The 27,541-nt window shown below is 33.4% G+C and overlaps 3 protein-coding genes across 3 annotated transcripts; all 3 read right to left on the bottom strand.

Moving 5' to 3' along the window:
• Positions 1 to 870: 870 nt before the first annotated feature.
• LOC145028582 (uncharacterized) lies at positions 871 to 2,108 on the bottom strand. The gene is made up of 3 exons (XM_078977277.1): positions 1,917 to 2,108; positions 1,499 to 1,825; positions 871 to 1,242 (listed from the first exon to the last, which is right to left on the bottom strand). Exons 1-3 carry the CDS (start codon positions 1,990 to 1,992, stop codon positions 1,076 to 1,078), a joined length of 570 nt encoding a protein of 189 aa, XP_078833403.1. The 5' UTR covers positions 1,993 to 2,108; the 3' UTR covers positions 871 to 1,075.
• An 18,334-nt stretch (positions 2,109 to 20,442) lies between these two features.
• Positions 20,443 to 21,656, bottom strand: LOC145029458 (uncharacterized). Its single transcript, XM_078977976.1, has 3 exons — positions 21,475 to 21,656; positions 21,054 to 21,380; positions 20,443 to 20,739 (listed from the first exon to the last, which is right to left on the bottom strand). The coding sequence occupies exons 1-3, from the start codon at positions 21,548 to 21,550 to the stop codon at positions 20,582 to 20,584; spliced, it is 561 nt and encodes a 186-aa protein (XP_078834102.1). The 5' UTR covers positions 21,551 to 21,656; the 3' UTR covers positions 20,443 to 20,581.
• A 3,505-nt stretch (positions 21,657 to 25,161) lies between these two features.
• On the bottom strand, positions 25,162 to 25,719 carry LOC145030520 (putative mitochondrial protein AtMg01250). Its single transcript, XM_078978873.1, has one exon. It carries the CDS (start codon positions 25,717 to 25,719, stop codon positions 25,162 to 25,164), a length of 558 nt encoding a protein of 185 aa, XP_078834999.1.
• Between the last annotated feature and the right edge of the window lie 1,822 nt (positions 25,720 to 27,541).

Here is a 27,541-nt window from a genome sequence, read left to right as displayed (position 1 = left end):
TTTGGATGTATAAGATAGCAAATCAATAAATAATAAATAAATAAATATAAAGTATAATTAAAGGGATAAATTGACAATATTATTAAGATGATAAACAAATAAATGGACGAAAATTATTAAATGGTAATGGATAGTAACAAAATATATTATTCATTTCATAAAATATCTCATCCAATATTTTTTAAAGGGTTTTTTTTTTATTTATAGAAAAGCGATTTTAATGTTTCATTTTGTGTTTATAAATTATTGAGAGAAATGCGAACTGATTCGTACACAACAGTTTTTCTCGGTACATAACAATTTGTGTTTTAAAATATTGTATTATACAACTTTATAAAACTTAAATTGTTGTGTATATAGAAGAATTGTTGTGTACGAATTACTTCTGTAGAGAAATGTATGAGGAAATCTATTTATCCATTGTATATTTGAAGTATAAGTGTTTTTTCTTAAAACTACACGTGTGAAAGTAAATATGGTTTTTCATTTCACTATTTATCAAGTAAGAAACAACAACTAGAAATTTAAATATGGTAAGCGGATGTGTAGATATAGAAAGTTTGAATACAATATGGTAGAAGGATCGGACCACAAAAGAGATCTCCAACATGTGCAAAAATAGAACATGTCATAGTGGCAAATATCGAGAGAGTAAATCAAGGTGATATACATGAGTAAATAATAGTTCAAGTATATGTATCCGGAACGTGCACATAAGGCAAAAACAAAAGGAGAGTTAATCAATGTGAGTAGGAAACATGTATCCACAATAAATATTAGAAAATCAAAACATATAAGGAGTACAAACTACTCATCAAACAAGAAACGTAATAATTATATTATAACATCATTAATCTTTTGAGCTATGTATGCACGATAAAATTTAAACTTATCCATCCTTATCCGAGAACAATTGGACAATACATAGCTAGATATCACACAGCTAAAAACAAGGCAAACTCAACTATACACGATGAAATTACAAAACTTAATTCTTGGATGATCCATCCTTATTCGAAAACAATTGGACAACACTTAGAAAGATATTACACATCTAAAAACAAGGCAAACTCAACTAACTGGAATCAGAAGGGGACGGGGCCATTGACAGGGAACCATCAACCATAAATTTCACTGGCACCATGGGTCCAGGTGCGCCAACATAGCCCGAGCTCCTTATCTCGCTCATCCCTCTCCTCTTGCTATCTCCTTGTGCTTGACATAAGCTCGGTAAATATACACCTTTAAATAAAACAAACAGAAATACAAAGTTGATCAAAATAAAGTCAACATTAATAAATTCAATATCATTGGTTCATTGTGCTAGAACTTTAAGGTAAGCTATATATGAGCCTTATTTTTTTGTTGAATGTAGAAACACCGACCTATATAGTGAGAAAGTCTGGAAAATAAGACTTCGCCAATCAAGTCTTAATTTATGTACAAAGTCTTTTCTTTGTGGTAACACTTAACCAAAAAAACAATAAAGAGGTGTTACCTTCGCCAACGGCAAGATTATTGTATAGATCAACAATATTCGGACAACCATTGTGACATTGAGTTGAGCAAAGTTTTTGCATGAACCGAGACTCAAGAAGGGAGTCGGAGGAGATCCCTAGGATGTTACGGTTAAGCCCACATGCATCTAGGCATTCATCAGTTTCTATCCAACTTGCTAACTTATTAGTATCTATTTGTGAGGTACTGCAAACAAACACCTCCTCCCCGCTCCTTCGGACATTCTTCTCAAGCACACATCGCTTTCCACTTGATGATACGGCAAATGCACATGAGTCCTTGTTCAAATTTTCACATGCAATACTTCCTACATACAAATTTTCATATTTTATTTACTATTCATATCATTAACGATCTTTATGCGAAAATAAAGCTTCAACAAGATATATTGTATTTACCTAGAGTGGTTTGAACAGAGAATGCGAAGATAACTACATAGACCACAAAGCTCTTGACAAAATTCAGAAAATCCATCGATAAAAGAATTTTGTGAACTGATAAAAGCTACGAACTCCTACCGAATATTGATGATAAACAAATAAATGCGATACAATTTTGTGAACTGATGATGGTTGAGTTTGGGTGTTCCTATGGTACCTATTTATAATACGAAGCATTGCTCTAGGTTCCACCATTTATGGCGAATCAATCTGATTTCATACTATAACTTCTTGGTGGCATGTGGAAATTATTTAACAAAAAGATTTTTCTTTATCTTTGATTTTTAGTTGAGTGAACAAAAAATATCATGAAAACAACTATATTTTTATTTTAATTTACCATATTGTTTTTCTCTAACAAGGAGATTTTTAAATAAAACTTAAGTAGCGATTGCGTGAGGCTAATTAAAGCCGTCCTGGTTGTATTCAAATTTTTACATTTCATAAATCATTTTGTTAATGAATTTAATCTATTGAAATACTATAACGTTAATCGACACAACACGACATGTTCTAATTATATATTTCGACTTCTTACCGGACATGTTTAATCTATCCGTTTTACCCTTTTAATGTAATATTGGACGTCATTCCATTTGTATATTCTCTTAGTTTTATTATATAAAAAAAAATGTACAACGTGTTATAATGTATATATAAAATAAATATGTATTGTGAAAAAAATCTAGACATAAATACGCAAATTGTCCTTGTGGTTAAAAGAATATACCACGAAATCCTTAAGAAGAATTTTGAACATGGATGATCCTTTAAGAAATTGAAATGTTGCATCCGAGGTTGTTATCCCTATAGCCCTTTAAAATTGTCCATTTACCCTTATTCTTTATATATATATAACCGTAAGGCTTCTAGCCCAGCGGTATCCGGTATTATCCTCATTCCCTGAGGTTAAGGGTTCAAGTTCTGTCGTGAACATAGATGGTTTTAAGGAGTATATATATATATATATATATATATATATATATATATATATATATATATATATATATATATATACCCCTACTTATGGTCCTTCTTTAATCCATTGCCACCATCCTTTATCGTGGCCAACTTCATCTCTCTCTCTCTCTCTCTCTCTCTCTCTCTCTCTCTCTTCCAGTGTAAAAGTGGTGGAAAGAAAGCACTCTAGTGTGTAGCCTTTCATATCGTCTTTCATTTATGTTTGGGTTAATCAGAAGACGTGAGAGATGAAGAATATAATTAAGGATCAAAGAACGCCAATGAAACTCTTTTGGTAGATTAAAAAGATGTGGGAGATGAAGAAGATGATTATAGGAATTCGTCTTCTTCGATGGATTTTTTTGTTGGATTGATTTTCGAAACCATTATGATTGAGTATCCCACTTCAAACCACTATAGAGAATATGTATTATAAATTCTATTTGAGATTGTTTTGATCTTCTCCCATAACATTAATGATTAGCCCAAAATCCTTCGATTTTGTTACGATGTCATGAAATTAAGTGGAGGCTCACATTGATTTTCATAAAGTAGTATTGATAAACCCTAGAACAAGATTCTTCTTGGTGATGTCGTAGTCGATAAACCCTAGTTTGAGAGAGATATGATGGTAATACAAATGGGGATGGTCGAGGCGGACAGATTACAGATATAACAAGTTGATAGAGATCTTGGACGTTTAGAGGTGATGCAGAGGTCCAGTTCTCGGATTCGTATCTTTCTCTGTTGTAGGCTCGCGAACAGATTGGTGGTTATTCGTTGGAGCCCCAACTGAAGTGATTTTGGAGAATGTGTTTTAGACATATTCATTGTTAAAGGCGTGTGTTTGGGAATAAGATGAGATTGAGAAGTGTTGGGAGAAAAAATGGTGAAAGAAAGAGAGAGTAACGCCTACTTTGCTATTTCTTTAAACTGTAACTCTTAAAAAAAAGGCTTTTGGTAATTTCGCATGCACTTAACCTTTGTTTTACTAATAGTGCTAGGGACAAGGACATGGACATCTAGTGTAACATTTCAAACTCTCATGCACCAGCCATTTTCAAAAATCTTCATAAGGACTTGCAGTAGGATTTTTACTAACCACAAGGACCATTTATGTAATTTCATTAATTTTTTATAAACAATTAGAAAGTAGAATCCAACAAACAAGTCGACCAACAAAATACGACTTAATAATGATGACCACATAAAGACAAACATGGTGTGGCTCACCATTCATCATTATAAAATAAATCCAAAACATTTCTGATTTAATCGGAGAAATATACAAACTTGAACCAGATAGTTTTCTAAGTTGGCGAGAGTAGAGACACATAAATGATGCAGAGCTTTATTTGACGCTAGAAGGGAAAAATGACTCATCAAATACTTAAGTAGTTGTGGGTGCAAATGGAAGAAGTCCAAAAAAGAAGTCGACCAACCAAAAAATATTAGGAACTTAATGAATAGAATAATAAAAAAGATGTTGTGACTTTATGTACTGACTTAATGAATAGAATAAAAAAGATGTTGGACTTAATGAATAGAATAAATTTGTGTTACATTTTAGGGTTTCAGGCAGAAAAGTAATATTATAGGGGGGAAAATTAAATAGAAAAATCTCGAATATTTAATTTTACATGATAATTTATCATTTCCGATTAAAATAAATATACGGATTTTTTTCGTTAATTAGAGAAAAATATTAAATAACCAGAACTCTTCTATTAATTTTTAATTTTTAGAACTACAGCAAATATTTTCCCAAAATAATAAAATTTTTCATAAAACCCTACATTTTATTATTGTTATTTATCAATAATGACCGAGACAAAAATTTGAATATTGAATCACAAACATAATTTTATTTTTTAATAAATTTTTTGTTACATCAGGAAATGACTCATTGAACTGTTAGTTTTAGTTATTATCATATAATGAATTAGATGTGAGATCTGTGTATTATACGAGTTGATTAAAAAAGTTAAATATAAGGTGTAGGCATTAAGTATTTTTTAAAGTAAAATTTTGAAAAATATAAATGAAATGATGATTAAGTAATTCAATCTATACTAATAAAAATTATTATTATGTTTTAAAAAATCATGCTGAATATGAATGTGTAAAAATTAACTATTTTTAAAGTAGACTTTCGAAATAAATACAATAAATAGAATAAACCACAACGACTATTTGTGTAATTTGTCTTAATTAATCGATATTAATAAAACTAATTAATATAAATTCATAAATGGAATTCATTAATCTATCCTAATAAATAAAGACAATTTTGCCAAATGTCAACTACTTATTGAATTTAACACATGTTATTTTCTTAGAATTTTTTTTTCCACTTATCATTTTTATATATTTTTTTTCATTTTTATTTAATTTCCACCTATTAAATATCACCTCATAGTAATTAATGTGAATTAATGTATATAGTAAACCTTCCATTTGTCAATTCTTATTTCTATTAATATATTAATGAATTCCATTCACAAATGGAAGGTTTACTATATACATTAATTCACATTAATTACTATGAGGTGATATTTAATAGGTGGAAATTAAATAAAAATGAAAAAAAAATATAAAAATGACAAGTGGAAAAAAAATTTAATTTTAAGAAAATGATATGTGTCAAATTCAATAAGTAGTTGACATTTAGCAAAATTATCTTTATTTATTAGGGTAGATGAGAAGGCAAACGGGCAACAAGTTGCGCCGCTAAGCCCTTTTGTATGGTAAAACCAATTCTTTTAAAGACTACATCCATAGATTTAGGGGATATAACATTGATATGTATGATCCGTTGTAGTCTACAAAGAAGTTTCACCGCATCCGACGCAATGAAACCAAACGTATCAAATGCAAATGGTATGAACGCTTGTTGATTTTCCATGTACGGTTTCTCATGTTTGGTGACATTGCATATAGCAGCTTTTAATGCAGCCTATCTCGCTGTGAAACCCCCGAACCTTAGGCTTACAAGAGTGGATACCTCTGTAAGGTCCATACATGCATGTTTCCCTCCAACCCATCCAAAAATCAAAATGTCAGTCAGCCTAAAGGTTGGCCTTCCATCTGTCGGGTCAGTCAGGAAATTCACACGAGCCTCTTTCTTGGCGGAAACACCGACACACTTAAAATACTAGTTTTAAAAAGTTTTTTAATAGGTTATTGTCACTGTAACCCAACAAACTTTAGTATATTAGTTTAAATGGTCCCTCGTGACTATTTTTTGCATTTAAAGGGCACAAACTTGTATTTTTAGGTTTTAAAAGGTCCGTTTAGAAATTTTGAAGGGCTCAAATGGTGACACCCATCCTAATCAGTTGTTTGTCAATGTCACGTAATTGCTATGTAGATAAAACAATTCCAACTCATTTGCCACGTTAGTGTGAGTAAAAGACCTAATAAACGTTTTGATCTTATTTCTCAACTGTCCCTTTTGTCGTCTTTCTTCTGCTACTTTTTTCTCCTTATCCTTTGTGCAACTGTTGTAACGCCCGTAGATCCGGGATAGTCAATTTAGAGATAATAGGGGTCGAAAACAACTTTCGACAAAAGATCATTTAGAATAAATAATCTTAACCAAGTTGTAGAATATGTCTCAATGGTTCCGTACATATAAAGAGCACCGAAATCCAAGTTATAACAAATAAGTTATGACCCGTTGAAGTTTCGCGATGGAACCGACACGACACCGGGAAGACGTAAATAGTGAGTTTATGATAGAGTGACTTTTAGCCTTAGTAATCTAAATAAAAGTCATAGAATATGTTAACCTGAGAGCATCCATAAAAAGAGCACCCAAATCTGACATCGTATGAGGAAGTTATGATTTTTCGAAGTTTCAGCTTAGCAGTGTACGACCCAAAACTCGAATTTTAGTTCGAGCGGTTTTTAGCCTACGCGACCTAAATGAGAGTTGAAGATCTCATTAATAGGAACTTAACGATAAAAAGAAAGACGAAAACGGAGTCTGTATGAAGGAGTTACGAATTTTTCGCGGTCATTTAACAGTCTAATATCCTCCTACTATTAAATTTAAGATCGGTCGATAAGTAGCCGACGGAATAAAATGAAAGTTGTAGATCTTATTTTTACCTACGCGTGGATATAAAGAACGTTGAAAACAAAGCTCGTATGCAAAGGTTATGAATTTTTGAAAATCGGATGATTTCCACCCTATGTGATGCCACGTGTCAGCACCAGGCAGTGCCTGGCTGTACCCACCTAGCCCACAACGTGGGCATCAATGGCCACGATGTGGGAGCCTCTTCAGCCTCCTATAAATAGAGACGCCCCTCTCCTTCATTCTTCACACCTTAACCCTTCATTCCTCTCTCTATACTCTCTCTCTCTAAGCCCCCGAAACCCCCCGAAAAGCCTAGGGAACCCCCTAGCATGAGGCGGAAGCCCCAGAGTGCCTGACAGCCCCAGGAAAAAGAGCCTTTCGGCTCAAAAACTCTGCTCCAACGAAGCCCGATTTTGAGAAAAACCCGATGTATGTGAACTACGCCTAACCTATCTTTAGTATAACTTATGTTTTAATATAGTAATTCCATTAGAAACTTATAATAAGTACTTGGGCTATTATTATGGGTTATATAAGTATTGTTTAATTCTTAAAGAATAGTAATAATAGCTAGACTATTAATTAGTCTCAGTGAATATTAAACTAAACCCTAGTGGTATTGATACTAGGTTTTGTCAAGGGATATTTTTTTTGAGATAACGAAGTGTTGTTCGAGTACCAAGTCACCACCTTACTAGGTGAGTATGTAGTTACTTTCATCTTACACATAGATATGAAGTCTTTTATATAAATTACGTGTTGTGTGTGCATATTATCTGTATACTTTCTATCTATGTTGTATGAACGATTTTATACATGTTTTAAATGATTTAAACTGTATATGTATTTTATATCTACAAAATGTGTTGGGTAAAACATGGGTAGATGTAATAGTTGCTGTGTAATGAGAGGCCTCGTTATAGATGTTATTGATGATCCAATCATCTAGCGGAGTATAGATGACGACCACAGACTATTCTAGACAGTCCAGTGGAACGCTAGCAGGCTCACAACCTGTAGGTGTTTATTTGAACTGTGTGCTCGCCAGCAGTACTCCATCCCCCACATGGTTGCCTTATTTGACATGAATTGTTGAGGAGCCCACGAAGCATGTGTTGTCACCTCGATGAAAGTCCTTAGACTAGGTCCGTTGTATTAGATGTTTTAGGGACGTAAAGTGAGGATAACGGGAACGGGTAATCGGGTTTGTTTGGTTTGATAAAGTTAATAAACTTATTTGATGTGGCTTGAAAACCCTATGTACTCACCAGGTTTCTCAACCTGACCCACTCAGTTTATTTATATCACAGGTGTTGATATGAAGTCACATTACACTGAGAGATTAAGGAGATAGAAATCACTAGTGATGATGAATGTATGTTCTGTTTATGCTTATGCTTCTGTATTGATGATGACATCCCAAATGTTTTAAAATGAATAAAAATACTTTTATTTGGAAATGCTTTGATAACGTATTTATCATGTTTTACTGGGAATAAATTTCGCAACATTTTTATTATAAGAGGTACTCTGACTTTTATAAAGCATAAACAAAATCGGTCTTTTTCTAGCTGTGAAAATGGGGATTTCACAACTGTTCTTCACTCAAATAGGGCTAGTGGATCGTGGATCTTTTCTATGTCTATTTACATCAAGATTGATATACATTTTGCAGGAATTTTTACGAGGTACCCCGCTATTACTTACTATGGTGGTGGGGAGAAAATGTTTGATGATATTGATTTCGCTGGAATAGACAAGAACGAATTTATGGAGTTTGTTAAAAGATTCGTAAATAAGAGATGCGTGAATTTTTATTTTTGCATGCCCGATATCGTGTTCCCTGATGGATTAAGGATAATAGTTACCGACATATACCTCATGAAATTAATCAAAGTAGGATATGATTCTAGTTGTGTAATTCCTGTATACATGGATCATCTTGGTGGTAATGTACATCAATGGATTATTGATGACAAGTTGAAGTATGTAGTGCTTTCGGCAAATTGTCTGGTGAAAATGAAGTTTATAAAGAAATGCAAGGTGGTATGGATGTTTCCATTGACGTGGATGATTTGCAAGGTGATATGGAGGATTTTGCAAAGTGATAGGGATGATTTGCAAGGAGATATGGAGGTTTTGAAAGGTGATAGGGATGATTTTCAAGGTGAGCAAGATGATGACATTGACGTAGAAGTTGACACTGAACCTGATGAGTGCATTCCTATCAACAAGAGGAATATTATATCGTACTCCCGTATGGAGCTACCGTACATCGACACCTAAAAGTGTCAAGGAACATAATTCTACTCTCCGTTCCTAACTTACACACACATCTTGAATGAGACTACCCGATATCAAACTTAATTGAGTCTTCTATTTTTAACGGGCATAGCTAACAAATGCCTAATACCAACTCTGTCTCGATAACACTACCCTATCTTAGTGTACATTTAGCACATAGTATTTTAGGTATTAATTGTAACGTCTGAAAAATTAAGTATTTTTTTTTAATTTTTATATGATAAAACCATTATCCATAACAATGTCATAAAACCATAGTGAATCAGAGTATAACAAATAACATCTAAGTACAATCAGAGTCTTATAAAATGCATAGCAATGTGGTGTGTGCACTGCAATCATCCTGAGCTTTTTCCCTTTGAACCAGAAGTACTAGAAACATAAACTGAAAACTGCAAGCACAAAGCTTAGTGAGTTCCCCAAAATACTACATATCATACATATCAAACATATAATAGGCCTCACTTGACATCGAGCCGCGCTCGGAACAGATCTACTCATCAGGCCCTGCCTGGCATCGGAGCCCACCCGATATACATACAAACACATAAACACATGCAAGAATCACAAAGATAAATAACATACAATATAATCATCAGGCCGCACCCGACATCGGGCCTCGTTCGGTAAACATATCAGAAAAACAAACATGTAGAGTCATGAAAACAACTAACATCCTAGTCATAATAAACCATGGGTTGGCATTGGTGCCTTCGACCCGCCAAACACAGTGAAGAAAATCACCTCAAGCTGTTGAGTCTCTCAGATAAAGTCTCAGTCTACTGATCCAGAAAATCCCTATGCTAATATCATCAAATAATATCCAATTAATAATTGGATCTCTACCCATAATCAAGAATCTAAATTACTTGTCCAACATCCAGGGTAAAAGACCATGTTACCCTTCTCTTACTTGGCCCAAAACCAAGCCCCAACCCATTTATCAAAAAGCCTAATTCCCTAAATGGCATCCCAAAGTCCAATATGACCCAACTTCCTAATTAGGCCTAAAACCCATCATGGGCCTAATTCCATGAAAGCCCATAGCCTAGTAATGACCCAAAGTCATAATTCCAATGGCCCAACAAGTCCCAAACCCTAAAAGTACAAAATATGGCCCAAAACAATGAAAGTCAACCCAAAAGCCAAACAGTTGAGTATGCTAGGTGTACGTAGACTTACGCTTAACGTACTCTTTCTGGGGCCAGTATGTGCAGCATACGAGCTGAGTACGCCCCGTGTACTCCACAGATAGCCAATCCAACCCATTAAGCACTTAATCGGATAATCCATCAAGCCAAACTCTCATATCTGATCCAAAATGGTGACTTAACGTGTAAAGTTGGCAACTTTACTCCCATGCATGGCTTAATGGGACCCAAAACTCAAAAAGAACCATATTAATGATCCTAACACATGCATGGACCAAAATAAGTCATAAAGGTTGAATTTTTATGGAGAAGTGATCTCAAAGGTGCTAAGATATAACATCCATGGCTTCTAGGGTAGACCATCATCTCAAATGTGGCTTAAAAGACCCAAAAATGCACAAATAATAGTCTAAGTTGGATCTAGCAAAAAGAACTATCAAGATGAGAGTTTCTTTTACCTCAAATGGCTTGCTAAGATGAATATGACCCTGGATCTACAAGATGAAGCTACTCCTAAGCAATCTCCAAGTGTTCTTATTCTTCTACTTCACCAAAAACACCACCAAAACTCACTTCCAAGCTCAAATCTCACAAATGGCAATTAAGGTTTCGATTTTAGGGTATAGAGAGATGGAGACTGATCATTTGAAGGTATAAGGGTGTCTTAAGGTGTTTTAAATAGGGCACAACCCTAAAAATTATGGTTTACCCCTGCATTGTATATGCCATGTGTACTCCTACGTACGCCCAGTGTACGTGGGTGAACCTGCAATCCTTAAATGAGCTAGTACGCTATGTGTACTGATAGAGTACACCTCATATACTAGTTAGGGACCAAAAAGATATAATTTTTCTACATAAAGGGGGTTAAAGGAAACATACCAAAATCTCGAATGTTACATTAATATACTTCTATCCATTTCCCTAATAATATTTCTATTATAATTATCTTACAATAATAGACATATGTTTTTTTCATATATAAAACCATATCTGGTTCATACATCATATATCCTTAAATACATTTCTAACATATAAACCAAGAAATGAGCATATAGCTCATAAATAAACCTTCTAAATGATATTTAATACTTTGATTAATACTTGTATTACAATCATGTTCGTGAAAGGGACTATGCACTCACCTGACTTAGTTGGGTGATTGGAGAATTTGACAGCGCTCCACCAAACTCCTTGACTTTCCCTCTAATGTGAACTAGTTACGAATGTCACTAAGTTTTAGTCTAATATTCTTGGTGACTAATGATAGTCTAGATTCCTCACTAATCCCAATGTCTACATCAAGATCTATCAAGTAAAGAACAACCAGGTAGGATCACATTGGAGGTAGGGTCCGTTTCGTATACAAAGTATACTGTTTGAAAATCTCATTTTAAACACCACACTAAATCTAGCATAGACATCATCCCTGTAAGTAAATCAATTAGTATAATAACTTGGAATCACTAATAAATCTTAATTATAGGTTCATAATAATGACTATGACTATAATTATAAGTTACGCTTAAATTAAATAAGTGTAGCTTAACTTATAGAGCACACTAATGAAAACTGGGAATTAAGTGGGAAGAACTTTGACTCAAGAGCTTATAATTGTTGGCTATCAGACACCGCAAGTGTTCACCGACTAAAAACTTAAGGGATAAAGGGCTTAAATTTGAGAGAAATCGAGAGAGAAACGTTTGGAGGGTGTGAGAAGGGTTTGAGATTCAAGTCCTATTTATAGCTGAATTTAGACTGCACACCACACACCTAGTTCCCCACACGCCGCACATCTGGTCAGCTAGGGTGACGTGTCATTTTTTGTGTGATGCCACATGTCAAGCATCTGGTGGAGTGTCAGTGCACGCTACACATGCTATCTAAGTGCATAGGTTCATGCGGAAAAATGTGAATTCTTAAAAAGATCATAACTAATTCATACTAGCTCCATTTTCGATGGGTTTTATATCCACGCGTAGCTACGATGAGATCTACAACATTCATTTAGACTCCGTTGGTTAATTTTAACTTTACTTTTAAAATTAAATTTTTTAACAGGCTTAGATTGTAAAATTCCGTTAAAAATTCATAACTCTGTTATATGACATCCGTTCTCGACTGTATTTTATCGACGGATAAGTATTGATGAGATCTTTGACTCTCATTTAGATTTCTTTTCCTAACAAACAACAGATTACAATTTTGCTTTCTAATCCGTATACCGCTACGCTGAAAGATTAGAAAAATCATAACTTAACCTCACGAAGTCAGATTTGGACGTTCTTTATATGTGTAGAATCCTTGTCATGTATATTATAACTTTGGTTAATATTATCTATCATAAATAATCTTCTATCAAATTAATGACGGGCCTATATCTATGGGAGTTACAGTTGAGCACAGAAGGTTGAACCTGATCATGGGGAATAATTATTCTTCGTTCTGTTACCAAGATTGAAACTTACGAACTTATGGTTGATAGTGATGTTAGGATTGATTTGTTAAGTTTTTGTTATTCTTATAATATGACTAGAAACATAATTTCATTTCATGCTTTGTTTAGACAAGGATATCGTTACTCCTTTGATAATGACAATGGTTCTGCTTTGGTTTAAAGAATGACGTTTTTATATTCAAAGTTTTTTCTTGTAACGGCTTGTATGAAACTTTTATATGTGTTGATAACTTAGGAAATGGTCTATTTAATATTGATTCATCAAAATGTATAAATAAACGTGCTTATGACATTGTTGTCTTGGGCACATAAACAAGAAACGCATCGTCCAACTCTAAAAGGATGGAGTGTTGGAATCATTTAACCTAAGGTCAAATAATGAACATGAATCATATTTATTGAGCAAGATGAATAAGTCGCCTTTCACTGGAACATGTCAAAGATGTGAAGGACTGTTAGACCTAATCCATATAGACATATACAGGTATACCAACTTAATCAAGGATAAATTAGAAACCTTTGAATGGTTTAAAGAGTTCAAGCATAAAGTAGAGAATCAATTGGTCAAGAAGATAAATATGCTCCGATTTGATAGAGGTGTGGTTGATAGGCACAATCAAACCCTTCTTGACATGGTTCGTTCGAAGATGATTCGATCCACTCTTCTTATATCTTTATGGGGGTATGCCTTAGAGACATCCGCCCATATCTTAAATCACGTTCCTACTAAAAAGGTTTCCAAAACACCTCAAGAAATATGGATAGAGAAACTTCCCTTGCTTGCCCACATCCAGGTACGAGGTAGTGACGTTCTTGTGACAAAGAGAAATTCATGACAAACTTGAACCCAAAGCAAAAAAGTGTATTTCTGTTACTTATACACAAAAATCCTTTGGACACGTGTGTACAGTTTTGAGCATTCTAACACTCCTAAGGTGTACATGTAACCCTAGAAACCTTGGATCTATGTTTGTCTAAAATACATGCAAAATTTGATTTCCAGGGTTCTTAATCCTATCTAGCATACATGGGGAACTTTAAACATAAAAGATAGCTAGAAATACATACCTTGTAGTAATTTGGATTCCTTGAAAACCTTGTGAGCCTAGAACCCCAAGTGTGATGCCTCAAATGTCTCACACAACACCAAATTCACTTGGAATAAACTTTGAGAGAAATGTCACATTTAGAAAATCGGTTATCCCTCTCTCTTCTTCCTAGTGGCCGATTTTGGTGAGCATAAGTATTCTTATATAGTGTGTTACAATTAGGGTTACACCATGTAAACCCTAATTGTCATGACCTTTCATTTCCATGACCCATGGGTCCTATAAACACCATGGAGCATCCTATGAGCCTTAGCCCAACTTGATAATCCATGGCGCATTAAGCCCACTATACAAGTATGAGTGATTTACACAATTAACCCAGAAATAGTTATGGACTTAGACACCTTATCCAACAGTCTCCCACTTATATAAGTCTAATAACTATATATGCAAGTATGACTTAGGAACTAATCAAAAATCGTAGCTCTTTTAAGGTTTCTCGGAACTAAGATGATGATGATACACCATTTAAGATAAGTGATCATACAATCCTCTATTCTAGATATCAGTCGAACAAATACATGGAACAATGTCATACTTATTATCCAGTAATTTGTCTCCCGATTTCCGATTTGTTTAACAAAGAACTTAATCGAACACATCAATTTAGTTCTGACCGGGACTGGTACATAGGTCAAACAAAATCATCGAGGGGCCCAGATATCACTTCTAATCCAAGAAGGAACAAATAAACTTCGACTCATATTCTTTTTCTACTACTTGTTGTAGCACATGGGCAACAAGTCATATCTCTAGGTTTGAAGACTTATATGATATTAGCGTCTCACGATCACTCGAGATAAATTCCATAATCGAACACATCAATTTAGTTCTGACCGGGACTGGTACATAGGTCAAACAAAATCATCGAGGGGCCCAGATATCACTTCTAATCCAAGAAGGAAAAAATAAACTTCGACTCATATTCTTTTTCTACTACTTGTTGTAGCACATGGGCAACAAGTCATATCTCTAGGTTTGAAGACTTATATGATATTAGCGTCTCACGATCACTCGAGATAAATTCCATAATATGATACCAGTGAGCGTGGGTTGAGTCCAATACTCAGAACTTATGAGTACTCATGAAGTGTTGTAGAACCACTTTGCTACAAACACCTCATGATAGTCTTGATTTATATCTACTTCCTACATATGTCAGACTGTGGAAAATTTAAATAATATGTAATACACAACATAAATATTTTGGAAATCAAAACATGCAAAATAAATTATAGTAAATGATTGACAAAAGATTGCAACACTTTACTCATAAAAAACACAACTTTTATTCATCGTCAAATGTCAATTACACTTTACAAATTTCTGAGCTATCTAACTACTAAAAACTAATATCATCCTTCAGTCCTATGCGCCTCGCATGCCGGAGATGCTTAACCCTACCCAATCCCTTTGTGAGGGGATCTATTGGGTTCTCATCCGATGATACCCTTTTTGCCACGAGGAGTCCTTCTTCTATTCGATGTTTGATGAAATGGTATTTTCTGTTGATGTGTCTGGATCTCCCATGATCCCTTGGTTCTTTCGCTAAGGTAACTGGACTTTCACTATCACAGAAAATTTCCATAGGCTCCTTTATAGCTGGTACAACTCCAAGGTCTCCAATGAAGTTCTTCAGCCACATTGCCTCCTTTGCTGTCTCGCTTGCTGCTATACACTCTGATCCAAAAGTTGAATCAGCTACTATCTCCTGCTTGGAACTTTTTCAAGTAATTGCTCCTCCATTTAAGGTAAAGACCCAGCCCGACTGGGAGCGGAAATTATCCCTATCAGTGTGGAAGCTATCATCACTATACCCTACAACTATCAAGTCATCCCTCCCACAAAGGGTAAGGACCCAGTCCTTAGTCCTCCGAAGGTACTTGAGAATATTCTTTACCGTAGTCCAGTGAGCCTTTCCAGGGTTCCCTTGATATCTGCTGACCATGCTCAAGGAAAAGGCCACATCATGACGAGTACAAGTCATAGCATACATGATCGAGCCTACAACGGAAGCATAAGGTACTCGACTCATTTATGCTATCGCAACCTCGGTACTCGGGCTCTGAGTCTTACTCATTCTGGCGTTACTCTAGATAGGTAACTCTTCTTTCTTGGAATCCTGCATGATGAACCTCTTCAACACCTTATCCAAGTAGGTACTTTGGCTAAGTCTAATTAGTCTTTTACTTCGATCTCTTAGAATCCTTATCCCTAGAATATAGGCAACTTCTCCTAGGTCTTTCATAGCAAAACACTTCCCAAGCCAGGACTTCACTTCCTGCAAGGTTGGGATCTCATTTCCTATGAGTAGTATGTCATCTACATACAGTACCAAAAAGATAACTATACTCCCACTAGCCTTGACATATACACAAGATTCATCCTCACTCCTTGAGAAGCCAAACTCTTTAACTTTCATTGAAACAAAGATTCCATATGCGAGGTGCTTGTTTTAATCCATAGATGGATTTCTCAAGCTTACACACTCTATTAGGGTATTCTGTACTGACAAAACCCTCTGGCTGACACATGTAAAAATCTTCAGCCAAACTTCCATTAAGGAAGGCAGTTTTGACATCCATTTGCCATATTTCATAATCATGAAATGCAGCAATGGCTAACGAAACCCTAATAGACTTAATCTTTGCTACTGGTGAAAAGGTCTCATCATAATCAACTCCCAGAGTTTAAGAAAAGCCATTTGCAACAATCTGCTCCTTATAAGTGTGTACATTACCATCCATGTTGTTATTCTTCTTGAAGATCCATTTGCACCCAACTGTCTTGCGACCTGGTACATTGTTAACCAAGTTCCAACCTTGATTTTCATACATGGACTGTATCTCGCTGTCCATAGCCTCTTTCCATTTAGAATACTCGGGGCATGCCATGGCTTCCGCATAGTTGTTAGGTTCATCCAGACTTACCAGTGTCTCATCATTGATAAGTGTCTCACCTTCTGCAGTAATATGGAAACCATAATAGTGCTCATGTGCATTCCTAACCCTTGTGGAACGCCTGAGAGGTACAGACTCGTCAATTGGATCAACAATAATTTCCTCCTCAGGTTGACTGCTAGGGTTTGAGGTTTCTTCACCGCTTGACTCTTGAATTTCTTCAAGGTCAATTTGCCTCCCATTGTTTCCTTGGCTTATGAACTCTCTCTCTCTCTCTCTCTCTCTATCTATCTATCTATCTCTATCTCTCTCGAAAGACACCTCTCCTTGCTATAAAGATCACATTCTCACTGGGTCTGTAGATGAGGTAACCAAAGGATTTATGTGGGTAGCCGATGAAAATACACATTTCACTTCGAGGTTCGAGTTTATCGTGAGTCTCACACCTCACGAAAGCCTCGCAACCCCAAATCTTTATGTGGGCTAGACTAGGAACTTTTCCAGTCCACATCTCGTTAGGTGTTTTGGCAACCTTCTTTGTCAGGACTAGATTAAGGATACGGGCGCCCCCAGAATGAGATTGGTAGCAAAGCTCGACTAATCATGGAACAAACCATGTCCAACAAGGTTCGATTATGCCTCTCAGCCACACCATTCAACCGTGGTGTCCTGGGAGGTGTTAATTGTGAGACAATCACACATTCCTTAAGATAGTCAAGGAACTCTGACTAAGATACTCACCACCACAATCGGTTCGAAGCATCTTAATGTTCCTGCCCAATTGATTCTCGATTTCTTGTTTAAACTCTTTAAACCTTTCAAAAGTCTCTGACTTATGCTTGATTAAGTAGACATATCCATACATACTATAATCATCTGTAAAAGTCACATAATGATGATTAACATCCCTTGTGGTAGTTTTTAAGGGTCCACACACATATGTGTGCACTAGATCCATCAAACCTTCACCCCTTGCACAAGAACCAGTGAAGGGAGACTTTGTCATTTTTCCAAGTAAGCATGATTCATAACTATCATTTGACTTTAGGTCAAATGACTCTAAGACTCCATCCTTTTGGAGTTGGCCTATGCGTTTTTTGCTTGCATGTTCAAGACGACAATGTCATAATGATGCTTTATCCAAGTTATCATTAAAAGAATCAATACACAACACATTATTCCCTAGGTTATCTACAAGAGGCACAACTTCATACACATCATCACAAGGTAATGCTTTAAAATAAAGAACATTATTAAATAAAGCATTTATTCCACCAATTTCATTATCAAAAGAAAAGGTAAAACCTTGTTTATACAAAGCATGAAAGGAAATAATATTTCTTTCCATTTCAGGCGAGTAATAACATTTATTCAAATCTAATGTAAACCCACTACTTAGCAACAAAGAATAAACTTCAATCTTGGTCACATGTGAAGCTTTCCTATTCCCCATGATCAAGTTTATCTTTCCATGCTCCACATTCTCACTTCTTCTTAGTCCCTGCAAATCAGAACATATGTGAATTCCACAACCTGTATCAAGGACCCAAGAGTTAGAATATGGTGAGTTATTAGACAATATTGTGTAAATACCTGCATGGATAGAAATATAAATTAATAAAAAAAAAACTTGGATTAGGAGTAAAAGAGTGATTTCGGTTTCCATCGTTGTCCTCAATGTGTTAAATCTTGTAAACCACAGGGACCAATTGTGTAATTTTGTCTAACAATAATAATAATAATAATAATAATAATAATAATAATAATAATAATAATAATAATAATAATAATAATAATAATAATAATAATAATGAGGGACCATTTCTGCCAAAAGACTAAATACTAATAATATGTGATAAAATGCGAGGGTTATGAAAAATTCAAAGTTCTCAAGTAGGTAAACCACAAGGACTAATTGTGTAATTTTTCTTATTTTCTTATAAATTCAAAGTTCTCACATATTTAAACGTTTATATTTAATTTTTTTTTAAATTAACTCATTTAATACACGGGTTTCACAACTAGTTTAAATACATAAACAAAATAAACTAATGGGCTTTAATTTGAGAATTTTGACATGAGAAGGTAAGTCCATTAATGAAATTGATATTCATTTATTAGTATATTTATTATAATTATTATATTAAAGTATTATGTTGAATTTATTAAAATATAAAAACCCATAAAATGACATGTGAAAAAGAAATTAATTCAAAATAACTACAAAATGACATTTGACAAATTGAATGAGTGTGACATGTAGCAAAAAACATTCATTTATTAGAGTAGATTCTCAAATGCACACGATTTCTTTTTCTAATAATTAAACATTTATTCATACATATTTGAAATATTTTATATGCACTCCTTTAGTTTTTCATTTTTATTTTTATCACTCGTCATATATTGATATTTGTATTATTTTTTTTTTTTATCAATTATGTAGTTATTAATAATAACAAAATAGGTTTTCAATTCAATGATATTTATCGAATGATCGATTGAAAATTAATCATCTCTAATAAATGAAAATCTTTTTGTCATTTGTTGCACTCTTATTGATTTAGCAATATATCATTTTGTGGTTACTTTCAATTAAATTTTTTCCACATGATATTTTGTGGTTTTTTCTATTTTATCAAATTCCACATAATATTTAAATATAATAATTGTAATAAATATAATGATAAATGTATATCAATTTCATTAATTGACTTACATTCTAATTTTAAATTTTCTAAATTAAAACCTCATTAGTTTTCCTTTTTTATTTATCTAAATTATTTGTTTAAATTAAAAACATACACACACATTAATTTTAATAATTCAATATTTTTTTTAAGTTTTTCTGAAAAATTTAAACTTTTCAAATGTTTAAAATTTTATATTTAATTTTTCTTTTAAATGAACCCATGTAATATTTGAGTTTTACACCTAGTAATTAATAAAATATATCCCATCGAAGATACTTTTCAATTGCTTTTGTAAACAAAACATTTTAATGTTCCATGTTATCCTCTTAAATGCTTGAGAAAAATGTATGATCAAATCCTTATATACATTGAATATTTAAAATATAACTGTTTTACACAAATAAATACGTGATTGTTTGTGTGAAAATAAATATGGTTTTCATGTATTTATCAAAAAACAACATATTCATATTTTAAGAATCTCATTAAAAAAAAAAGTAGAGAGAGATAGATGTCACGGTATGCCTTCAATAAGATAAAGGAATTGTGTCACACAAAAGATCTACATGTGCAAACATAGAGCATGTGACGGAGAAAAACATGAATAAATAATAGTAGAAACATATCCATCCGAAAACCTACAATTGAGATTAAAAAAAAAAAAAAAACAATTAGAGCAACTTAAATATGAACAGTAAAAAAACGTATATTGAATAAATTAGGATATAATCATAACAACAAGAAGCGTGTATCCACAATACAAATTAGAAAACCAAAACATACAAGGGGTACAAGTACAACCTACTTATCAAACAAGAAACAACATAATAAAATTATAACATCATTAATTTTTCGTGGTATGTATACATGATGAATTTGCAAATCTTTATTCTTGGATGATCAATCCTTATTCGAAGATAACTAGATAATATATAGATTTCACAGATCTACAAACGAGGATATTCTAAACATTGGATGGGGCTATTGTCGGGGAACCATCAACCATAAATTTCACGGGCACCATGGGTCCAGGTGCGCCAACATAACCCACGCTCCTTATCTCGCTCATCCCTCTCCTCTTGCTATCTCCTTGCGCTTGACATAAGCTCGGTAAATATACACCTTTACATATAATAAACATAAATACAAATTTGCTCGAATAGAGTCAATAGTCAGTAAAGTCAAGATTTATTGATTAATGGTGCTAGAACTTTTCTTAAACCATATCCGAGTGTTATTTTTTTGGTGAATGTAGAAACACCGACCTACTATAGTGAGAAAGACTTTGCTCGTCAAGTCTTAATTTCCGATCATTTTGTTTTTTTTTTCTTTATTTCCCAATTATGTTATGATTTCGTCACATATTTTTAAACATAATTTATGCAGACAATATTTTTTATAACACTTAACCGAAAAACCAATAAAGAGAGTGTTACCTTCACCGGCAGCAAGATTGAAGTATAGATCAACAATATTCGGACAACCATTGTAACATTGAGTTGAGCAAAGTTTTTGCATGAACCGAGATTCAAGAAGGGAGTCGGAGGAGATCCCTAGGACGTTACGGTTAAGCCCACATGCATGTAGGCATTTGTCAGTTTCTATCCAACTTGCTAACTTATTAGTATCTATTTGTGAGGTACTGCAAACAAACACCTCCTCCCCGCTCCTTCGGACATTCTTCTCAAGCACACATCGCTTTCCACTTGATGATACGGCAAATGCACATGAGTCCTTGTTCAAATTCTCACATGCAATGCTTCCTACATATAAATTTTCAAACTTTATTTACTATTCTTATCATAAACGATGATCTTTATATGAATTTTAAACCTCAACAGAATATATTGTATTTACCTAGTGTGACTTGAACCGAGAAAGTGAAGACAGCTATATAGACCAAAACACTTTTGACAAAATTCAGAAAATCCATGGATATAAGAATTTTGTAAACTAGATAAAAGCTACGAATTCCTAGCGAATACTTATGATAAAAAAAAATGATACAATTTTCTGAACTGATAAAGGTTGAGTTTGGGTGTTCCTATGGTACCTATTTATACTACTAAGCCTTACTTTAGGTTCCACCATTTATGGCGAATTAATCTGTCTTCATACCTTAATTTCTTGGTGGTCTGTGGAAATTATATAACTAAAAAGAGACTTTTGTTTCTCTTTGATTTTTAGTTGAGTTAACAAAAAATTTTGTTTTTATTAGTTTACCATATAGCTTGTCTCTGACCTTGGAAATTTCTTATTATTATTATTTTGAAAAAACTTAACTAACGATTGAGTGAGGCTAAAGCCGTCCTGATTGTATTCGATGTTTCACATTTCATAAATCATTTATTTTAAAAGATTGGATTATTATTCAAATACTGAAACTTTTATGGACCCAAAACCACATGTTCTAATTATATATTTCGACTTGTTGAACATGTTTAATCCATCCATTTTACCATTGTTAATATAATATTTGACATCATTGCATTTGTATATTCTCTTTGTTGTATAAAAATTGGACAAACATATTATATAATGTATATTATTGTTCTAGAGAAATAGATACGTATTATATAAAATTTTATAATAAATTAGAATTAGAAAATGTTGGTTACGAGAAATCTACTCGATTTGCTTTGTCAATTGGTCTTCGTTAACTGTGAATTTGTGGGACATATGTGGAGCATAGCCAATTATTATTCGACACGTTTGTAAGGAAGTGATGGGCCGTATTCCTTGGGCTCATCCGTCTTAATTGATTAGGCAGGCGTGTATGAACCGATTTGTATGGTGAAACTCGAATGAAAGTTGGAAATTATATTACAATAGTAAATAACTATAGCTACGCCGTTTTTGGGGTAATATGAGAAAAATCGGTAACTTTAAAAGTTATGTGTTAAAATTGCAAATCACCATAAACAGGAGAGAAAGTCGATATCCCCTGAAATTAAATGTCAAAAGTGTACAACCAAAAAAAGAGACATTATGAAGAAAATCCAAAAATATTATGGTAATAATGTTAAAGTTACCAAAATTAGAAAAATATGGTGGCAAAATTGTAAATGTTTGTGTTTTTTATATCAAAATGTAAAAGTTTTAACTACAAGGACGAAAAATATCAAATTTATTAAAGATTTGTAGTAAAAACACCAAAATGTAAAACTTTTGAGTGCAAGGAGTAAAAGTGTTAAAGTTAGTAAAAATTTGTGGCAAAACCTAAAAACACAAAAACTTAATTAAAACGTAAAATGTAAAAGTTTTGACTTTATAGACAAAAAATATCAAATTCACTAAATATTTGTGGTAAAAACATAAAAGCAAAAAATTACTGTTCCTAAGCTCCTTTAAATAGCAAGTCACTTTTTTTTAAGATTGTGTGGTAATTGGATTTTATGAAATAAAAATATTATAATTTAAATTCTTTTATGATTAGTTTTTATTTGATTATTTATTCTTATTTTAAATCATATTTTTCGTTAATATTTGACTTACAGTGTTAATACTTGTTAACAATCATTGTCAGTTTGAAGACAAAACTTTTAAATAGTAAATTTAAATATAATATTTATATTTAAATTAATAATTTATGTATTTTCTACAAACTATTTAAAGATTGTGACTTAAAACTGATAATAATCGCATACAACAAACGTATTCAAACTATAAATTAAATATAACATGTTAATTAAATAACAAAAATAATTTAAAATAAGAAGAAATAATAAAACAAGGATTAATCGTAAAATAATTAATTTTTTTTTTATCATCAAATCAAAGTGTCACATAATAACTAAGAAAACTTGGTTTGTTGATATGTGTATGATGAAATACAAAAGTTAGGAAAAGAATAGTTAACGTAAAATTTGTAAAAGTTTTTTACTTAAAGTTGGAATTACAAAACGTCTAAAAAAGTCATAGAAAAATAAATTTGGGAAAAAAAACCTAAATTTGTGGAGAATTAGTAACAAAATTTTAAATTCATATCAAATTTGTAGATAAATTCTAGGTGAAAAATATAAATTTTAAAAGAGTGGAACTTAGATTGCAAATAACCATACAAAATACATTAGATGGTTATCATTGTAAAATATAAAATCCGTTAATTGTCAACTTTAAGACATTTTGAATAGTTTTTTTTTTTTTTTTTTGAACTGACAAATGAATATATTAAAAAAAGAGACCACCTAGCAAGAAGCTAGGCGAATGCGAGAATCGAAACAATTACAAGTAAGTGAGACAGAAAGAGTAAAGCAACATTTATAGAAATGGATTGCAAATCCAGTTACTCCATGTTGAATTGGATCTATGTTTGAACCAAAGGAACACCATTGACTTCATGAGATCCGCCACCTTGATTGGTGGAAGCCTAACCATGTTGAACAATCTATCGTTTATAGTCCTCCATAGCCCACAAATCGTACCATAAATTGTACCCAACAAGACATTTTTTTTCTTGGGGCAGTTGCCCTATTTTGCTGCAAACTGTATCGTCTCTGTCGCTGAACTATGAGACTGCAACAAGTTTATTCCACACCATTTGGAAATCCATTCCTATGTAGTTCTCGCAAATGGACATTGCCATAATATATGTTTTGTGTTTTCCTCCATATGTATACAACCACTACACTCCATTGTTGCAGTGTTAAGCCCCCGAAGTTTAAGGGCAGCAACAAATAGAATCTTGTTCATCATTGCTCTCCATACAAAACAGGATACTTTAAGAGCTCTTTAATCCAGTCGAAACATACATTATCCACCGTGCGAGGTTCTTCATCGATTTTCTTACGCAACGCCACTACACTGTAGTTCCCACTCGAATTTAACTTGCATAGCCATGTGTCCCTGCTACTAAAAAGATGGACATTTGAGAGTAGTTGAGAGAGTTGATTGAGAGAGTCCTCGTGAGGTTGAGTTGTCCAGTCCCATGAGAATCTGTGAGCATATATACGGTCCGCCACTTTACACTTTTTATGTGACTCCAACACGTAAAGGATATAGAACAATTGTTTCAATGTTACATGACCTATCCAGTCGTCCATCCAGAACATAATTTGCTCCGGAACATAATTTGCTCTCCACGGTTGACTATTTTGGACATTATGATATTTTGAGAGATATTCCTTTTTAACAACTCATTTTTAACATTGGAAATGTTTTTCCACATTCCCGTAATCGCCATATTGGCAAGATATATTGTCGGTTTGTTGTTTAAGAAATGTATTCTCAAGATCGATTTCGCCCAACAGAGAGTGCGGATCTATCTTTAATCTCCACCACCATTTACAAATTAATGCCACGTTGGAAGCTTTAATAGAAGCGACGCCGAGACCACCATTTTTTTTTTCTTCAATTGTGACCTTACTCCAAGCTACCCAATTGGTCTTCTTATTTTCGCTTATACCTCCTCAAAGGAATTTACGTCTGATCTTCTCAAGTATATCTATGACACCTGCATGAACAACAAAGAGTGACATAAAATATGTGGGGAGATTCCTCATGACAGATTGTATTAGTGTCAAACACCCCCCAAAGGATAGGGTTTTAGCTTTCCATGATGTGAACTTTGATTTGGAATCTGTCAATCACCGGCTTCCAATTCTTTTTCAGATTCATGTTAGCTCCAACCAGAACCCCTAAGTAGGTGAACGGAAGTGAAGATGGTTCATATCCAAGTATCGCAGCCCATCTCGTTGTTTTGCAGAGAGGTACGCCAATACCGAACACTTTTGATTTATTAAAATTGACTTTCAGACCCGATGATGCGTGAAAACACCGAAGGATTCTTGCCAAATTTTGCAAGTTTGTCTTAAACCATTCACCTAGGAACACGACATCATCAGTGTAAAACAAATGGGAGATTCCAAGACCGTCATTAGGAAGCTTGACCCCTTTGAAAATACTTCGTTCACGAGCACTTTTCATGGCTATGTTCAGGCCTTCCATAGCTAAGATAAACAAGAATGGAGATAGAGGATCCCCTTGCCTCACGCCCTTAGAGATTTTAAATTCCTTTTTCGGGACTCCATTGACGATCACTGATGCTTTTGATGATTCTAAACATCCACGAATCCACCGGCACCATTTATCACCATATCCCATTTGCGATAACATAGAATCAAGGAAATCTCAATGAAGTGAGTCAAAGGCCTTGTCAATATCTACTTGGAAGAGTAAGGTTTTCTTCTTCGTTTTCTTGGCCCATGAGCATATCTTGTTTACAATAAGTCGTCCATCTAGTATGTTCCTATTCTCCAAGTATGCGGTTTGTACTTCATCAACGTTTGAATAGTTTGTTTTTAAAAAACAGTGACACCCCTATTGATTATTACGAGCCCTTTTAAATGTATATTAAAGTCAAATAAGTTGTGTTAAGGAAAAAACAAATCGTTGTCATAGACTTATAGCAAATCTACTAGACTCAATTGGTTAACTACTTTTCCAGGAATGTGGGACAACCAATTCTCATTTGACGCGTGTGTAAAAACTAACAAGGGAGGATCCGCTCCATTTGAATTTTCCATATAATTAGATCATTGTTTGGTTAACATTAAGTTGGGCATCCTACTCGATTCAATCCCTCAATTAGAAACTATTCTATGTATTGGAATAGTTAGAACTATTCTATGTATCGGAACAAAAGGATATGAGAATATTTAATTTATTTAATACGATAAAAATCAATTCAACCCGTCAATCCAATCAAAACCTAATCCAAAATCAACGCGTTGGATTGAGATTTTCGTCTTATTTAAGTTAAATTGTCAGACCGTGTACCCCGTTTAATTAAATGGGTTGGATTCGATAAAAATTATCAATATTTTTTCAACCCGCCAACCTATTTAAATTCAACATATATTTATTTTAATATTTCTTTAAATATGATTATTTATCATTTTAACTAAAAAATTTATGCTATTATATTTTTATGTATTTAAAAAAAATAAAATCGTAATTCATATCTCCAACCTTATGTTTTGGATAAGGTTTGTTCCAATTTTTTTCTTATATGGTTTTATTATTGTAGAAAACTATATATTTTCTACAATTAATAAGACACTTTAATTTTATTTATTACAAGAAAAGAAAGCAACTTTAGTAGCTATATGGAGTCATCATAACTATGAATATAGGTCATTGAGATGGTGCCGAAAATGAAAGTGGAAAGAGTGAAAGTGGGGGTCGAATTAATTTGAAATTTAACATTTCTAATGTTATTTGAATAATGTAAAACTATACATTTATGTATTTTTTTCATTTTTCATTTTAATTTTAAATGGAAGTGGTTAACAACTCAAGGATGTATCATCTTCTTCAAACTTCTTTCACAAATCTCAAACTAACAAAAAACATAAATCTAATGTGTTTGTCAGCCATTAGAGGTACTACACTTGTAGTACTTGTTCTCAAAGTCAATATCTTCAAAGTAAATCATTGTAATTACCAAATAACAATAAAGTTGTAATATTCCGTTTGAAATAAAGTAATTAAATAATAAACCCGGACCCCCAAGATGTAAATTTATATTTTATATTATTTTATAGTGGCCCTAAAATCCATAATATTTAGCGAGGTGTTGGTTTCGGGGAGCCAAATATCATGATTTGGATTTTTGGGGGTTAAAGTGTATTTCCATGATTTATTTTGTAAAGATTTTCAGAAGTTAGGGGGTGTTTGCTAATTATTGGACTTAAATTGAAAGGATCTTGGAATGTTAAGGGTTAAATGGTAAATTCTGGGACTTGAATTATAATGAATTATTAAAGATGGGGGTTATTTGGTAAATAATGGATTTAAGTTGAAAAGATTTGACATGGAGGGGATGGAAATGTAACTAGGAGTGAAGATCTCATATGAACGGGCTTATACCCATCACCACCTTGCATTTAACCCTAACTCTACTTATAAAATGTCAGCCGCTACC

Source organism: Lactuca saligna, chromosome 2 (genome assembly GCF_052625555.1).
Source record: "Lactuca saligna cultivar CGN05327 chromosome 2, ASM5262555v1, whole genome shotgun sequence".
Taxonomy (NCBI): Eukaryota; Viridiplantae; Streptophyta; class Magnoliopsida; order Asterales; family Asteraceae; genus Lactuca; species Lactuca saligna.
Note: the sequence above shows the minus strand (reverse complement) of the source record. Positions and strands in the feature narration are given on the sequence as shown.